We start from the raw sequence: 18,799 nt of genomic DNA on the forward strand, positions 1-18,799 counted from the left end.
CAGCCCTCCTTGTTTTATTAGCCTCCTGGAAATGCAAATAAGTGGCAAAGGGCCAGAAGAGTCAATGCGATCCGGAAATTGTCCCATAATGGGGGCTCTTATCTTGTTGGCGCCAGTTTGAGATATTTGACGTCACATACACTCTATTTATCAGTCTCGTGACTATGGATTGGTGGCAGACAACTGTGTTGTATCAGATCTATCCGCGATCTTTTCAAGACAGTGATGGAGACGGGACAGGGGATTTGAAAGGTATGTGTATGTTTAAAAACAGCATAGAAATGCTGAACGCCGAGACGTAGACGAACGGTAGATGTGAGAAGTTTGACATTATCTAAAAATCTTTTCTTAACTGAATACATAAAATAATATCGAATTTCCCCCCCCCCCCCCAACATTTGCCTCGGGACACAGAGAAAACTCGATAAATTTCCAATCGCCAGCCGAACCCGAGACTTCTCGAAAACAAGTAGGTGTGGTAACCACTCAAGCGAGACGCTCGATCGTTCATTAGCTCCTGAAACGATCCGCTTGTTAGTTCATACTGAATTTGTGCTGGCTCGTTGCAGAATTGGTTAAGGGAGCGGTACACTGACGACGTGCCAAATATAACTTAAAAGTGTAACAGGCTTGCTCAAACAGTGAAATGAAACATGGTTCATCACGTGTTTTTCCCCCGTGTCTCTATGTTACAAACTGCAAAGCTTGTTACGGCCATGACGGGGAAAATAACTTTACTGAGCAGAGTCCTCCCTGAGAAGCTAACAGTCGTTCAACCACGAGTAGTCAAATTCCCCATCTTTCATAAGATTAAAAGGTTCATTTCCATTTTCACAAAAGCCTGCCACTGGTCGCAATCCTCAGCTAGACAAAACCAATTCACACTCCCCATTCTATTTCTTTAAAAGTATTTTTAATGTTTTACTCCTTTCCTGCCTACGTCTTCCAAGTGATCCCTTCCCACCAGGTTGGATAACTTAATGGAATAAACAAATTGGGAAGCTGAGACGTAGAGGACTGGCAAATATTAAAATGTAACTTGCAGAAACTGGGGTACATTTCGGAAGTGTGAACTATGTTTAACCGGCTCAGGATATAATAAAACGGCGGGCTCTTGTGTTCAGATTAATAACTACAAATTCCTCCAAAACGATCCTGCACAACCACTGAATTAATCAGATGAGTAGTTTTGCCGCCCTGATGAACTTACATTGTGTCGGCAAGGGGTTTTGGTATGATACAGAATGACGTAACAGTCGCAGTTAAACCGCGCTAGATACGTCACTCTTGAAACCATTCCGTCAGCACAACACATTCTTATGCTAATCCTCCACTAATATGCAAGACAAAATTAGATAGTCCGAACCTAACATATGGATTAATAAAGCAACGTCAGTACCGGTCACCCTTCCAGTTATACGCTTGCATAGAATATGGGGGTTCGTCTCGGTCCGGAGACCAACAATACTGTCAGGCTTGATGTGGTCAATACAGGTAACCATCGAGGACTTCCCAATATAAAATTCACGATCATTCTTATAATTGATTATATATAACCTGAGCAGATGACGAAGCATTGACAAATACAGTGATACATACACAGAATGTCATTTAAAATGCATCCCAACAACAGAAGCAGGTCCATCCCCGTCTAACAGGATCTCATAAAAGTATAAGACTAACAAACATAAAACTATGATTTTTACCTTTTGTTCTGTATGGGTATAATACTTGGTCACACATCAATCGAATAACATAGATTGCGGGCGTTTGAGAACAGGGTTATAGGTTAATTTATTTTCGTGTTCTTTGTTTTATCAAGCTTTCGATCTGTGATCTCTTATTTTGTGACTTTTCTGAAGACAGTACCGTACCGTATTCTGTTTCCGAAAACAGGAAATTTTCATTTTGTAGCGAAAGTCAAACAAAGTCACACCTATGTACCATCCACGACATTCGTTCTCAGACACGAAACATTTCATCACAATGCACAGCAGCACAGAAATGCGCTGTGACGTCACATATCTCCTCAAATAGCATCGGCAATAGACGAACATGAAACCGTGCAGTTGACTTAGACGTCAGTCATGCCAGAAAAAATATATTTGTAGACTAGCAGGTCTGTCAGTATTGTAGTCTACAATGTGAGACATATACTGTATCAATCATTAGAAAATTCATTCTATGTTATCGTTCTATGAATCGGAAATCAGTTAGTAGTGACAACTTCAAGGCACAGTATCAAAATATTAGGTGTGTTAGGAACAAATCTGAAATTACAACAGTGGACACGATATTATCGATACGAAATTAACGCCAAGCTCTACCATGTAATATTAGAATTAATATATTTCATAATTTCGTTCCCCAACAGTAAAGAACTGTTTCATCAAACTGGAGCTGAAATAATGGCGGGACTACAATAAATTAAATGAACTGTTTAAGAAGCAAGAAGTCAGTCACATCTGGTATTAATTCATGGTTATAACTGCCACATGAAACAACGGCTTATTATTTTAACATCCGAGTTACGTCAGAAATACAAAATGAACACCTCAATATGATTCCTCAGCTAGCAGGACGTCTGGTAGAGTTCATTATGCTGTCTCAGTGAATATCATGATGGTACGGATTACAGGTAGGCCCAAGAGCCATTCGGGTAATCCGTAGTCGGTGGTATGTAGTTGAAAAACATCTGTCTGGCAGACCTTGGTATCTAGTTGGCCGTTGGGTGTGCTGGCTCGTCTTAATATAACCTGGTACCAGAATGAAACAAGACAGTCACGCACCATGCTTGTTGAGGGCTACGTGTCGACGGACGGACCTTACACCGGGCTCACAAAAGATCAGTTGTTGGAGTGCGCTTACTGCCCATTGTGGGTTCGAGTCCGGTGCTTACTTCTGGTGGCGTACTGGACATCATGGTTGGTTATGCTAGCAGGTGCCATCACGCTTGTTGTGGTCACCCCGAAGTGTTTAACACCGGAACCCCTCCAATGGTGGCAACTATCCCCCGCGTACCAGGTCTATCCGCTTTCTTATCAAGACGGCAGTCACCCACCTGATGGGTTCGGGGACATACTAGGTACGTTCTCTCGCCTTATTTTGTCAAGGTAAAAACTGGGCGCACTAACCGGCAACAAGAATAAAGTTGTGACTGAGCTCCACCCAATAATATGTTAACATGGACATTTTAAAAGTATGAAATAAGGACGTCAGAGGAGAATTTACTGCTTTCTTGATGATGTCAGTAGATCACGTTGTATAGCTTCGAATAACAGCATGATCAATGTATTACAAATAGTAGGAACGAAAGTGGCTGTGATCTACGTTAAGGTGCTTTCTATGCATTTTACTGGGACTAAAGAAAACTATGAAAAATAGCAGGTCTCTGGACGAGACTTATATCCCGGACTTACAGAATGTGAATAGGAATTGCTAATCATTCAACCCCTCGTTCGAGATCAGAGGAGATTTAAATGTTTAAAATGTCCCAGTTTCAATAAATTTTAAGTTTCAAATGCATGTCAAATAGCTACTTATGTACCACGGTTTTATATCACAATTAAATAAAGAGGAAATGTATTTCAATGAAACTCATATTTATGTATGCTTATAGCAAAACAGACGAAAAATATATCTTAAACTTATTGGAATTAGTAAAAGGAGAACCATGTGATGACCCCCAGAAGCAGCTAATACACAACACAAATACTACAAAAATCCAGATTACATTACTTTCCTGTTAATTACACATTACACCACAACATTCTTAAAAGAGAAGTTGTGGAGATACAGCTTAATGAGACCTATCTATCATGTTTCATGATTGCTTCAAACAGGTATTGAGTCGAGACTCGATTACATCAAGGACCTCGGTGTGGGCGCAATATGGCTGTCACCCATCTACAAATCTCCAATGAAAGACTTTGGCTATGACATTCAGGATTTCAGAGATATTGCTCCAGTGTTTGGAACAATGGATGACTTCCACTCACTGTCAAGGGCAATGAAGGAAAGAGGTAATTCATGAACTGTCAGAGGCCTACATACTGTTGCACAGGGCAGTCTACATAAAAATGAAAACATAATTTTTTAGTTATTTTTTTATTTCTACTTCATATATACGCCAGTTTTTAATATCAATGTTCACGTTTCTCATCTGCGGCTGTAATTATATCATGCACCTAATAATATTACCTAAACACCTTTTGTTATTTAAGTAGAAGTAAATTCTGTAAAATAATATGGACCTGAGAATCATGTCCAACACTGTAACTGAAAGACCAGACGAATAAATGTCAATGTCAGCGTAAAATAATATAAATAAAAAATACTTTTACAACTTAAATTACTGATGAAGGACTTCTGAGCACTTCTGGTGTGTTTAGTGTTGGCATAGGGTAGGAGAGGGAGTATTAGTGTATGAGGTGTAATTGTGTAGGGGGTCCAAACTTACACACTGTGTCTGGCCCCAAGAAACATGATTATGTTTGTGGAAATTGTAGAACAGACAGTATCAGGCTTGGAACTGTAGTAAGACTGGTTTGGAAATGCTGATGCTACATTATTTAAAATTATATGAAGATGTAAATGTATTGTACATATGTATAGCTTACTGTAGAGTATTCTTATGCATTATACTGTATCAGGTGAATTTTCATGTTATTGGTAACATTACAGGTATAAAACTTGTGCTGGATTTTGTGCCAAATCATTCCAGCAATCTCCACGAGTGGTTCCAAAAATCTGTGAAGAGAGAGGCTCCTTATACAGACTATTATGTGTGGACTGATGCCAAGGGATTTGAGCCTGAAGGCACACCAATCCCACCCAACAACTGGGTAAGTTAATAGTAAAACCCAGTCTTTTCTACACATACAAAATGTCCCAAAATATTTACATTCTCTACAGCTGTCATTAATTGTCACAACTGAATATTTTCATGAAAACTACAAGAAAGACTGAAGACCCAAGTAGACTTGAGGTGTAATCAAGTTTCCTTCCAGTATAATAATTTCTATTTATTTATAATTGTACTGAATAAACTCGGTGCCCATGTTATATGCCCAAAGACTGAAATTTCTCTATTTCCAAGCATTCAAGTCAAAACAGTATTTAACACTAAATGTGGCCTTCACAATCATTTTGATCATGAATGTCATCACAGATGTTTATACGATATAGCATTACTGAGTCTGGACTTGCTGTGTTTGAAAAGTATAATTAATTTAGCTTCATTTGGCCACTGTCCACCAACAGTAATCATGGATAAAGTTATGCAGAAATGACAAAAAGAGGCACAGGTTTATGAAAAGATGGTGTAGTAGAGGTAGGCGTACAGAGTTTTGTCTCTGGTAGAAAATATTGGGAGGTTCAAGAACTTTTTAAAACAAAGAATAAAAGTTTATGAGCCTCACAGGTCATGTGTTTTGCAGAGAAGTGTATTTGGTGGCTCTGCATGGGAGTGGAACCAGGAGCGACACCAGTTTTACCTGCACCAGTTCCTCAAAGAGCAGCCTGACCTAAACTACAGGAATCCTTGGGTCTTACAAGAAATGAAGGTAAGGCTGAGTAACAGGAAAGATTCAGTTAATACTAGTTCTGTGAGGGTAATAGACAATGTCATAACTAAAATACACATAATGACACATATAGACAACATAGAAGGGCAAAATGTTCATGTGCATGTTGTTGTTGTTTCTCGGCTGTACAACCCCTGTTGTGGGTTTTCGCCGCCTCCTTTTCAGAGGTTTCTTGGTCTTGGTCGTGAAGTAGTTCATGTGTATATAACTCAAGTTTTTTCATCCCACAGAATGTGTTGCAATTCTGGTTGGACCAGGGAGTAGATGGTTTTCGAATGGATGCAGTTGCTCATCTGTTGGAAGATGAAGAACTAAGAGATGAACCAGTGAAGGATGAAGATTCCATTGATGAATACAGTCAACTGGATCATAAATACACCTTCAATCTACCCAAAGTACTGGATATATTGCGAGAATTCAGGATTCTACTTGACAAAAACTCTGAGAATGGAACAAAGTATGTAGAAAGTCTGAACTGTGAATTCATTTGTAAGGAAGGTGAGGGACTTAATTTTGTTCATGTAATATTTCTATTAAATGCTCTGCAGTGAAATTAATTCTGTTGTTGAGAGTGGTTACATGGGTTGTGACACCGTCTTCTTAGCATAAAATCAGTAAAATCCTACAGCAGTAGCTAAACATGTTTTTAACTATACTTCAGTACCTCAGATGTAAAATTTCATAACTCATAATTGTGCAAGATTTCGAGTGTTTAAGTTTCATTCTACACCTCTATTCCAAATGGCAACTGAGACTGACATTTAGCAACAACACAATGCTGATGTCACTTATATGAGTTACTTACATACTTCTGAATATATTATAAGAATTTTACTACAAAAAGTGCCTAATTTGGAGTTATCATTTTTACATCTGAGAAAGTGATTTATAATACAGAGTACATAAAATGTATGAATTTACTCTCTCTTCAGAATTATGATCACTGAAGTGTACATGCCAGTGGAGAAGCTGATGGCTTATTATGGAAACAAATCACACCCAATTGCCCACTTTCCATTCAACTTTGAGTTGATATCAGTAAGCCAAGAGAATATCAGTGCACAAAGCATATACAGTACAATCATGTCTTGGATGGACAACCTTCCAAAAGGGGCATGGCCCAACTGGGTGGTAAGTTACATCCAATTCCAATGAGCAGTTGTGTATGGATTGGACTTTCTTACTGGATACCAACATTCTAAGACTGAAAACATAATAAGGTAGCCTGGGTATTCTTCACTTCAGCAATCAGATCCTTCCTTGTCTAAGTAAACATTACATGCATGCAATATTATGGAAATAAGCTCTGGTTTCTCTTATCCTTGTTATGTTAAATATTGCTGAACAGTGCCTGCAGTTTCACAACACCAGTGGAAACTTTTACAATCTATGGCATTCCTCTGCTAATCACGTACGTTTTTGGATTTCTGCTATTAAACTGCCTAAAAGTTTCTACAAAATATTTTACCTGTTGAGAACCACAAGTATGGTGGCAGTACTAACCTTAAAAATTGCAATAAATGAAATATACTGGATTTTACAATTTTTTAACTGATTTTCATTATTCTGAAAAGGAAGAAACCATGTTTTTGCACTTGGTTGACAGTTCTAACATTTACAGTAATTTGATTCTACTTAATACAGTCTGGGAACCATGACAACTCTCGCATGGCAACCAGATTTGGGAATGAATTGGTGGATGCTATCAACATGATCATGCTGCTCCTTCCTGGCACACCTGTCACTTATAATGGAGAGGAAATGGGTATGGAGGACACGGATGTGTCATGGGAACAAACAAAGGACACAGTAGGAATAAATGCTGGGCCAATGAAATACAAACTGTTCTCGAGAGATCCTGAGCGCACACCAATGCAATGGAATGCAGGAATGAACGCAGGTTTGTATAATCAAACTCAAAAGAATGCAAACACAGGTAAATCAGAAGCTGCCTTTCCTTCCAGCATCCAACTTAACCTCAATTATGCTAATTTTCCCATAGTCTACTCTCCTTGATAATGGATAAGGAAGTCTGAAATGGCAATAACAGTGCGCAGAGCATAAGCTGTATTACGTATAATTGCTCTGGGGAAGGGTTTCTAAATCTGTGGCCTCCTGATATGTTCTGTGCTGCCCATATACATCTGTTATATTACTGTGTCACTATTTAAGATGAGTAATATATGAAAAATTTAATAAACTGCAATGGTATTTGAATAAGTAATCCTCATGTATGCCTTGATGCCCATAAATTGCTTAAGAGTGAAAGTGGCTTCAATTCTGAAAGAGGTTTAGAACTACTGCTCTAGTGTCAAGGTAAAATGTGTGTAGACATGGGTGGGTGGGAAAATATGAAATGTGTAACATACAAAATTTTCATATTCATCTCTTCAGAAGTTGCCATTCAGAAGACTAAAAATGAGATAGGACAATATAAAAATGGCCAAGTACCATATTGAATTGATATCACAGAGTAAGTTTCCTCCACACAAATGGTGTGCCCCACTTTTTTTTTTGAAGCTGACAATCTGGTGATCTATATATTCTGTATCTGTGAACATAACTCAGTAACTTGTTATGTAAAGGATTCTCCACTGCTAATCAAACCTGGCTGCCAGTCAATCCAAACTACAAAACATTAAATGTCCAGTCTCAGCTGAATGCAAAATGGAGCCATATTAAAGTGTACAAACTACTTGCCAAGGCACGAAAAACTGAGGCCATCATGAATGGTGAGCTGGCCATTCGAGTTCTGGAGGACTGTGTGTTGGTCTATACCAGGTATGCAACACTGAAATCATTGTTAGAAATCAAGACATTGTAGACTAAGTGTGAAACATGCCATTATGACACCATCATCATTATCATATGACCACCACAGAATACAGAAATATTGTACATGGCTCACGATTCCATTATTAAATAACACAAAACTGATAGTTCACTAGTAACAATCATAGGCATTGAACATATACAAGTGAGTTTATGATGATCTATCCAAATAAAATAAACCTATATTGCACATAATGTAAGTAGTAACTTTTTCGCCTCAGGCAAGTTCTAATTTGGTGGCTAATTAACAAACACGCTGGTAGCAGAACCGACAGGTCCAACACCGACGACACCACAGCCCGCTACCAGCCATGATCCTGAGCCAACTCCATTCATTTGCCCTCAATTTAGTGGCTAATTAGCAAGATAAATATACTGTTCTTCAGATCATCCAGTACGTCTTTTATTGACAGTATTCATAAAGATATTCTTTAAACTCTCCATTTTCTTCTGTTTTTATTACTCTGGTGGTTCCCTCAGTGCAGGTAACTGCTTTCATAGTGTGATCACTGTCACTGCTTCCCTGGCAACCATTTAATGCACACAAGCAAACCGGATGTGGCTAGAGGTAACAACATAGATGTGTGACTTGCATCAGTTCACACTTTTGCCTTCTTTCTTTCTGAATGTGAATACATTCATAATAGTCTTAATAATCAATTTCACTGTGTACTTCGGTATAAAACCTAGATGAAGAACAGATGCTTTCAGTAAAGATTCAAAAGTCTTTGAGATAAGGCTATTTAAGGTCCACAAATTATATTCATGACCACAGACTTAAAATGTTGATATGCTGATACAAAGTCTAATATTTCAACTTAGTTTGCTCCTTTGACAAACGGACACTAATAATTGTTATAAACAGTGGCTTTTTTTAGCTATTAAGAATGTTTTAATTTTATCATTAAACAGTAAAGATGTTTTAACATAATCAGTGATAACATCAAATCAGAGTTCTGTGTACTAAGCTAGACTCATAAATTATAATATTCTTCTAATTTCAGGGTGAAAAAAGGCTTCCCTGGTTATATGGTGGTAGTAAACTTTGCTGTGGATACAGTGATTGTGGACTTAACAAAGCTGGACCATGTGCCAAATGAGTCTTTCATATATGTGTTCAGCACAACTTATGCACATAGTTTCACTGCAAAGTAAGTGCAAGCATTCCAGTAAAATATTTGCAAAATATTCATATGTAACCCGAACCAGTAAGCACAGCTAACAGCTTGTACTGCTACATATACTCAACACTTTTGATAATACAGACATGTAATGACATTCCAAATTTCATATGCATTCACATCTCTCAAATATATCAAAAGGAAACGCATTTTGTGCACTCACCACATTACTGTTTTAGGCACACGATGAAATACGCATTTGGTATTTCCTCCAATTATTACTTTTTTCTGCAACTATCCAGTTCCTAAATTCTCAGTTAATCTTTTAAAAGTACAGTAAAGTTGACCCCCAATACATACCTCAGAGGTGCTTGGGGGTAGAGAAGGTATACCTCCTACTCATTCTTGACCTTGGCACTAGATGCCCCAGCCACACTTTGCCCGAGGAAAGGACCCCAATACCCACCGGACAGGCGGCTGGCTGGGCCTGGTCTGGACACAGAGGCTAGAAACACTCCTTTGCCCCTGCCAGGGATCAAACCCTAGTAATCCAATCCATAGTCTGTGACTATAATGACCAAGCTCTTCAGTCTTATCATGCGTCAGTTTTATATGTACTCTCACATTTATTGGGATTCACTGAAGTGGTTGCAGTTCTTTTTCTTTATGATAAAACTGATACAATTGTAATGGATGTAAGACAGGCCGTAAAAGAAACAGCAGCTTTTAATTGGAGTTCCAAGGCTTTTGACAATGGTGTTACATTACATTAACTGTTATTTTGTACTTTGTTCAGAAGACAATGGACAACAACCAAAAGAACTTTTTGATACAAAGCAGCTTTTAACTTAAACATACACTATTCATGAAGTGTTTCTGTGCTGTAATGATTCCCACTTGACCTCCCCCAATAATGTACAAATGTTGCTGTCACTCCATGGAAATTTATATACTTGTGCCCTACAGTTATTTGGACAAATTTGTGAATGTAACAAACTCTTGCCTACAATACAAGTATCTCTTAAGAGCTGCAGAGAATGCAAGGAACAATTTGTTTCAGGAAGAGGATATCAAATTCTGAAGTCATGATGCCAGGACAGGGAGGCATGGTGCTGACATTTGTACCAGAGTTTCCAGAAGAAACCATCCCTCTGTAACAACTTGTGCAATGCTGAAACTACTTTATTTTCATATACATGACTTATTGAAGCAAAATAAAATATTGTTGGAATACAACTGGAATGTTTTGGTTTACATGAAGATATTCATCTGTCTGAAATGCATGTTAAGCCTGGAATACAATACACTAAAAATGCAAAATATCAAATTAAATATGCACATTATAAAATAAAATGACATATACCTCTTTTTTTAAAACGAGTAGTTCTATTCCACTTTAGGTACAAAGGTTGCAACCAATGCACCTCTGGCAGACAAACAAACAGAATCTCTGTTCAGTTTTGACCTAAAACAAAAGAACAGAAAATTCAATATAAAATATTAAAGTAGAAAGTAAGGCTTAGTCTGTATTCAATATATACTTTATTAATGGTAACAATTAACTGATAAAGACAATGACAGTTGAACCCAAACACTTAGGCAGACAAACCTCAGATGTCCACATTACATACCTTTTGTGGTCACATAAATATTGGTTGATAATAAAATATTCCATTAATCATCAGTGTGCACAGCTATTCTTGATGGCCACCAAAAACTATCGATACCTGCTTTCCAATGAAAGGGCTTGAACCTTTTTATGGTATAATGAATATTAAACAGTATCATCTGTCTGGTGCATAAAACATGACTAACTTTAGACTTCTGTAACTTTCTCACATTATATTCAACAGCAACATGTAGCAGGACTGTCATTTTCACACTTGCAAACAAGGAGTTTCCCCACTTAATGGTACCTGCACCTTGTCGTGGTGGTGGGGATTGAGTACCTCAGTGACCCCAAGAGCTATGCTGGCGGTAGCATAGTTACTGGTAGGGCCTCCCTAGCCAGATTGGTCGAGGGGGAGAGGTCAGACTAAGACAGGTACCCTGGTCCTCCAGGTTGGGGGTTGGTCGCAAGGCTAACAACCTTGCACCGTAAAAAGGAAGAAGTTTCGAAACCTCAATCAAAGCCTCCGACAGAAGGACCTAACAGAGAGCCGAATGGAAGAGGAGAATTGAGGAGGCCATGAACCGAATACAGACCGGAGAGCTATAGAAGAAGAAACAAGGAGTTTTAGACTGGACTCCATCACCCAACGCTGAATTTCTCTGTTCTACCTATTCTGTATTAAGAATAAACATGACTTGTGAGCACAGTGGAAGTCAAAAATATTTGCTGATAGGTTTTATCACATGGGTCACTTAAATAGGATTCCAAGGACATGCACTTTGCATATAACACAGTTCACAGTACTAACTTTGCTTTGATGCCAGTGCTGTTGAAATTGGAGCTCTTGATCAAGACATTAAGCTCCTCTGGCACATGCTTCAGCTTATTAAAACTGACTGTGACTTCCTTGTCGGCCGTGTTGAAAGCAACCAGGTACCCAGGGTTGCCACTTTTGATCCTGCAAAACAAATATGTCCTTTCATAACTCTAACTGAATTATGATTTTCCTCTAGTGATAAAAAACAACCAATTTATTACTGAAATTTGCAAATAACATGGATAATTAAATTGATATAATGCAACACGCAAGCATATTATTACCAAATCCTTGGTAGCATGAAAAGAGAAAGGCCCAAAATTATAACTCACATATACATTAAATAACAATGTTCCTACATAAAAGTTAGTGTGTAATTTTTATTTATTTTATACATTAACTTTTTGCAAGTTCACAATTTTATTTACAATTTAAAAAATTACCAGACTTAGCAGGTTTGAAGATGACAGGAGACAGATGCAAGCAGGCTTTTTGAAGTTCAGCTAACACGGCTAAATTGTTATATATTTTTACTTGATTGTTCTGAATCAGAATAAGAGTTCTGTACTTCTGTGTCTTTTCCTGCACTATTAAGATCCACATTATGAAGGCTTGGAAAGAAATTTAAGCCTTGGATGAATTCAGGACAGTAATAATGAAGGAATATCTCCACAATTACTGAAAAAAGAATTCTCTGACTGCCCTGTCATCATCACAAAGCCAACCCTTAACATACCTATGACTATCTCAAGCTTACTGTTACAAAATACCAAAATGACAGCAACAGATATGTAGGAGATTTAAAGTGATCGTTGGACAAACAGCATATCCTTTATCAGCAGCTGTGCATAACTATTGTCACAAGTGTACCTGGTGAAAGAGAACACTGTGTCATTGCCGATGACAGCAAATTCCCTTGTGCCATACATGATGGATGGTGTATTGCGAGCCTCAACAAGTTCCCTGTACACCGACAGACTGCTACCAGCAGCTGCAGTCTCTGCTTCAACATTTACAGTTTCATAGTTTTTACTGGTGTGGTAAACTGGAACAGGAACCTCACTGAAACCTGTAATTGAAAACCAAACCAAACCTCTTACCATACACATTCCAACATTCACACACACATATATATATATTTCTGGTTTAACAATGTTTGTACATTTTTCCGGTAACCAAGGTTACATTTGAATTTAACATTTTACATTCTAATTTTTCTTCTCCATTCTTGTCTGTCTGCCCACAAATCCTCTTCAATGTTTCTCTCCCTCACTGATGATTGAATTCCCTGTATCCAGGTGTTTGGAGGATGTCCTTTTTTCCTTCTTCCAGGTGGTACCCATTCCATGACCTTCTTCGGCAATCTCTCTTCTGTCATCCTTTTTGTATGTCCATACCATTCTAATTGCTTTTGTTGGATAAAATCAAGAATTGAATTTTGAACATTCATTCTATATCTAATACTTTCATTCCTTATGCTAACCTCAAATTTCAACATCACTAAATGCACGTACTTTTTTTACAATCAGACAAGCACATAAGCCCCATATTATTTAAATGTCCAATATAATTTGAACCGCAGTTTAGCTAGGCTACAGCTGCTGAGTCTCATAACTCTGTAAATTCCAGATACCTGCATTAGTGGCATTACTCCAAGACATGACACATCTCGCTGGATGTTTCACACTCCCTGAAGCATCTTCCATACCAATCTCTTCTCCATACAAAGTGATGGGTGTTCCAGGCAAAAGCATGGCTATCATGTTCAATGCATCCACATAATCGGAAGATAGACGAGAAGCAACCCGTGACGACAGAGATGTGCTAAGCTGAAAAGTTGAATGCAAGATAACACATTCAGAATGATTTGAGTAATTTGGCCGCAACACTACTTTAGACACCAAATTCACTGAGTCTAAATATTTAATTATACTGTCTTCACTGCTATATATATTACACAGCATATTATGAAATGTGAAGTTCATGGGTAAATAACAGTTTAAAATGAGCCACTCGTGGACTGTTTCAAGGCACTACCACAGCATTTATCTGGAGTGCATGAAAAACAATGTGGAGTTTATAAATAATCCTTCTTGACAAAGTAATGTTCACCCAGTCATACCCTTTTTATGGAATCAGAACATTCACTAATATTTGCAACATACCACACCCCTATCTTGAACCCAATGAATCAAATCCAATTTCCTTAACATCCATTTTAACATTATGAGAGTTTTGTTTTTCAGTCAAGTTTATCAGTTTCAATCGTGTTCTTAGAACTGAGTATGAACATATGTATAAACTCTGCACAAGGTTTCTCAGTGTTGATTTTTGAGAAAATCAAGATTCTGCATCATGATGTTCAAACTCATTACACATTAGGTCCACGTGAATTAAAGTTCTGTACCTTGTTCAGACACTACAGCACTGCCAATAAAAGAAATTGGGGGGTGGGGTGGTGGTACCTTCCCACTATTCACCATAAATACTTGTCATGATCACAATACTCTTTCCTACTAAGTGACACAGTGCGACACTATGGCCATTCTTTATGCAGACTATTTTATTTTCACTCCTTATTTTCCAATGATATTTGAACAGATAGGTCTGTAATTTACAGAGCCACGTTACCATTCAAGACAGGTGATATCTAACAAACCCACAGATTTATTTTAACCATAAAAGAAAATGTGAAAAAACTAAAGAATCTTACCTCCCAGGTTGGACGTGTATCATTAGGAAGTTTGTCAAGATATTTCTGAATTATCTTATTAAGGTCAGATGCATTAAAGCTGTTTCTCAACTGCGAAAATTCTCTATCTGCATGTAGGAGATCAACGGGGGCAATGGAAATGTTGCTGTTTTGATCCACAAGAGAGTCCACAAGTAAATTGCCCACAACAGAGAGCATCCTGCAAATCATAAATGTCACAGTTCTTAACTACCAAATACACAAGTCAAGCTGAAATACGGGTGTTCAGTAACCACAAAAATTAATTCTGAAGGAGGCTTATTAAATAAATTTCAAAACCACAGGAAATATTTAATTTGTGAATAAATGTAGATCTTCCTTTACCATTGCTTAAGTTGATACAAAGGCTGCTTGAAATTCATTCGTGTAGGTCAGTATACAACCACTGAAACAAGGAGACAACTGGATGCTAGTTCTGAATAAAATCTGAAATTCACCTTGTACCATCTGTATAATTCTGGATAACTTCCTTCCATTCTGCCAAAATCCCCAAAATTCCTGGTTGGTTCACTGTTCTTGCATGATTGTAGAAGTCATATTCATCATGAGTTGTACCAGGTGGAGCCCTAGGAACCTCATCTTGTCTACTAGAATCTTCCAGAAGATACTCAACCTTCTCCAGTTGCAAACCAGAGACACCAAGATCCATCCAGAACTTGAATATCTCCTGCAAGAGAAATAACAGAATATTAGTCACAGAGAAAAAAACCCATGAAAGAGTAAACTGAAGAGATGTCAAACAACATGCTTTATGAGGACTTACAAGGAGAGTCACATACAAATTACCAAGCTGGAATACTCAACTTGATTTAAAGTTTCAGTGCAAACGCTGTGTTCTCTCCATTATGAAAATTATACAAAGGCAAAGAGGGTGAGATTATCTACTAGATACTATACATTAATTTCCATTAATTATGAAAATATAAGCAAGAAGATGCAAGATTGTTACTTTTTGTCCTTATTTCTATTGAAATGACCAGTGGAGAATAAAATGGACTTTCCTGAACTCCTTTACTACATGCAAATAAACCATGTTTCTACTACCATTCATGCTGAAGAACTGTTAATTAGACTGACCAGCCATTGCCAAGCAACAAGTAAGTTCAAAACCAACTGACACTGCAAGGAGTCTTGTTCTAAACTGCCATCACAGATATGCTGCTTTTCATTAAAGTTTGTATGGATATTCTTCTTTTGTTGTAGTGAGCATGAACTACACCAAATATGCTAGTCTTATACAGACCTCAGAAAAGTTTTCCAGCCACCAACTTGTTATGTTGATAATGCAGGCACTACAGTCACATCTAATGGAACAGCCAAGTTTCATAAAAGCCAGGCATTGAGTTCAAAAGACATTCAAAATAAATAATATGGAAGAGACACATGGGCACAACTTCTGCTACCCACACAAAGGCTGGTGTCTGTTACCTTGAATTCTTCTATAACAAAAGAGTTTGTGAAATTGAGATCAGGTTCATCAACACTGAACTGATGCAGATAGAATGCCTTCCTCATATCACTCCATTCCCAAGCTGAACCTCCCACCACACTTTTCTGTGTAAGAGAAGAAATAAAAAAAATGTATGATCACAAGAACATGTTTGCCAGTTTGCACAATTACTTCAAGACTAACAGTCTGTACATGAATAACATCCTTCATAATTCACAATGCTCCACTGCTTGTGAGGGGCCCCCCACAAAATACAAGGATACACAACACTTGATTCTTAACTTAATTTCAACTATCAAGTCTAGCATAATATTTCTTTCATACCCAGTTGTTTGGTGGTTCTGGTTTGCCCTCTGAATCGTACTTTGGAGGACCAGAAGACCAGACGTAGTAGTCTTTGTACTGTGAGTCATTCCTTTCTGATTTGACAAACCATGGATGTTTCTTGCTTGAGTGATTTGGTACAAGGCTCAGCACCATATGAAGACCTTCAAATGCAACAAAACCAGCTCAAAAACAAAATTAAATGGAACTTAATTTTTCACTTGCAAGAAAGTCACATGCACAACCAACTATCACAGTTTCTATGAAGACTGTTTCACTGAATTATCATGGTTTAATGTTACATGAAAGATTTTATGCAAAACATACTTGGATGAGTACATGGACAAAGAAATAGCATGGTTCACTTTTCCTGGCAGTTACGGTGCCTAGGATAATAGAAGATTAGCATAGCACTAAACATGTTAACAACACTTACCCTTGCTTTTCAATGATGTAATCAATGCTTTAAACTCTGCAACAGTCCCATACCGTGGGTCCACATCCTGAAAGTCCTCAACAGCCTCATCTGATCCATCAGCAGACACTTTTAGAACTGATGAAAGTGCAACTCCCTTTACACCGAGATTCTTAATATAATCAAGTTTTGACTGAAAGCCTGAAAACAAACATTACAGTTCACTAAAACAGGGCACATAATTATATTTCACGTTTTTCTTATGCTGTCATAACTTATCAACGAAAGCAAGAAAATGTTATCAGACTACTGAAAATCAGTATTGTAGTTCACCTTTGAGATCTCCAGTTCCACCCAGAATTTCTCCGCCATCTTTGAAAGCTGGAAGAAACACCTGGTACAAGGGACTTTGTTCCCACCATTTCAAAGGAGCTGGCGCAGCACATTTAGGGGCCATAACAATAATAGCAATTGCACCTGCTAGCATTGCTGCCCAAAGTAACCAGAAAAATATGAAAAGGAACCACCTGAGTCGAACCCAGAAAGGATCATGTGCAAATTTCATCAGCTCTTCCTTGCCCATGCCAGCAAACGCAATTTTCATATTTTCAATATCAATTTTTGCATCACCATTCTGGGAATCAATGGAGATAAATTTCACTTCAGACGCATCTTTACTTGTTTTTACTACACCATCTCCAGTGACCAACTTTTCGTCAGCGCCATCATCTGGTTCACCATTTTCCTTCGAACCTCTGGACTTGTCTGGCAGGTGGTCGCCACTTTCTTTCTGTGTTAAGTGGATGTTACCATCTGTAAATTCTTTTGGATTTTCCTTACCGCCCTTCATTTCCATCTTATATCTTTTTGAACTCTTATATTCTCACACCACAAAATTAACAAGCTTCAAGCCAAATCACATCAATGCACTTTCTAAATTACCAAACGCCCTACTACCCCAACGACGTTCACAGATGATAAAGCTGCTAGAAACAAACTACGATGGTAGGAGACGCGATTCATTATGTCATCAGCAAAAGAAGGTAATTGTTTTTTTAACACGCTTCCGGTATTCATACACCAGCGGGAAACTCAAACTACAAATAATGTGATTCAAACACTGTATTCATACTTCTCACAATACGGCATAAAAATACAGGCTCGATAATCTTTAAGAATTAATGTTTTACTTAAATTATAAATTACCATATTATTTTGGTACACCTTCAATACTTTCCTAATCTGATGTTGAACTAAAAGTCACAGCATTCATATTATATGTGAAATACATACCACCTTGAAATTGTAAAAATACCACACAGGAAATAACTTTAAAAATCTTCTGCAGGCTGAAAATGTAAGAATGTTTGATTTACAGAAAGAAGCTGGAGTAAACCATTTAACATTTTACACTTTTATTTAAATGGCAAATTATCCTTAAAAGAGAATGCAAAAGACAAAATTAATCACTCATCAAATAGCTCTTGGACTCACATTATGGCTTCTTATTAGTACATGAAATGTCAGTTCTGCTGGATTAATATACCATTATATCAACACACTGAACCACATCGACCTAAGGATTTTTGACAATGCTAATGCTTGGGAGTTGTTCTGTTCACCTTACTGCACAAATGACTATTACTTCTTTCTTTCTTGTTTTAAAAGGACCACATACTAATGTTTGACACAGCTGGACAAAAACACTTTCATATCTAAAAGTAGTACCAATGTTCAGATTCATCTGTTAACACCTATCAGTGATGTTAAAATCAAGTTGCAACAAACAACAATCCACATAGTTCATCATTTTCCTTACACTATATAACTCATTTACATTATTTGTTACATTAACACAAAAAGAAAAGAAAATATTTAACAGCCACCAGCA

The 18,799-nt window shown here is 37.6% G+C and overlaps 2 protein-coding genes across 3 annotated transcripts; one reads left to right on the plus strand and one right to left on the minus strand.

Annotated features, from left to right (window-relative positions):
• The first annotated feature begins 105 nt into the window (after positions 1–105).
• On the plus strand, positions 106–10,774 carry LOC110840723 (maltase 1). Of its 2 annotated transcripts, none has more exons than XM_022085949.2 (10): positions 106–252; positions 3,843–4,022; positions 4,684–4,844; positions 5,439–5,564; positions 5,816–6,042; positions 6,518–6,716; positions 7,230–7,485; positions 8,171–8,366; positions 9,422–9,568; positions 10,599–10,774. In XM_022085949.2, exons 1-10 carry the CDS (start codon positions 165–167, stop codon positions 10,693–10,695), a joined length of 1,677 nt encoding a protein of 558 aa, XP_021941641.2. In that variant the 5' UTR covers positions 106–164; the 3' UTR covers positions 10,696–10,774. The 2 variants fall into 2 exon arrangements, with proteins under 2 accessions (XP_021941641.2, XP_087208677.1); XM_087352551.1 differs by lacking the exon at positions 106–252 and adding an exon at positions 2,655–3,085.
• Positions 10,700–17,914, minus strand: LOC110840722 (maltase 2). Its single transcript, XM_022085947.2, has 10 exons — positions 17,242–17,914; positions 16,930–17,109; positions 16,494–16,657; positions 16,148–16,273; positions 15,157–15,386; positions 14,681–14,879; positions 13,601–13,796; positions 12,838–13,036; positions 11,959–12,108; positions 10,700–11,003 (listed from the first exon to the last, which is right to left on the minus strand). Exons 1-10 carry the CDS (start codon positions 17,762–17,764, stop codon positions 10,925–10,927), a joined length of 2,046 nt encoding a protein of 681 aa, XP_021941639.1. The 5' UTR covers positions 17,765–17,914; the 3' UTR covers positions 10,700–10,924.
• Between the last annotated feature and the right edge of the window lie 885 nt (positions 17,915–18,799).

Source organism: Zootermopsis nevadensis, unplaced genomic scaffold (genome assembly GCF_977971745.1).
Source record: "Zootermopsis nevadensis isolate Lab colony 2312 unplaced genomic scaffold, Znev_1.0 Znev_ptg000021l, whole genome shotgun sequence".
Lineage (NCBI taxonomy): Eukaryota > Metazoa > Arthropoda > Insecta > Blattodea > Termopsidae > Zootermopsis > Zootermopsis nevadensis.

Excerpts from the sequence above, each read along its gene's own strand:
- LOC110840723 (XM_087352551.1), top strand. The coding sequence starts at position 2,791 with ATGCTTGTTGAGGGCTACGTGTCGACGGACGGACCTTACACCGGGCTC. Across the intron at positions 4,845-5,438 it reads CAATCCCACCCAACAACTGG|AGAAGTGTATTTGGTGGCTC; the intron begins GTAAGTTAATAG and ends TGTGTTTTGCAG. Across the intron at positions 8,367-9,421 it reads TGTGTGTTGGTCTATACCAG|GGTGAAAAAAGGCTTCCCTG; the intron begins GTATGCAACACT and ends TTCTAATTTCAG.
- LOC110840722 (XM_022085947.2), bottom strand. The coding sequence starts at position 17,764 with ATGGAAATGAAGGGCGGTAAGGAAAATCCAAAAGAATTTACAGATGGT. Across the intron at positions 17,110-17,241 it reads TGGAACTGGAGATCTCAAAG|GCTTTCAGTCAAAACTTGAT; the intron begins GTGAACTACAAT and ends GTTTGTTTTCAG. Across the intron at positions 13,797-14,680 it reads ATACACGTCCAACCTGGGAG|CTTAGCACATCTCTGTCGTC; the intron begins GTAAGATTCTTT and ends TCAACTTTTCAG.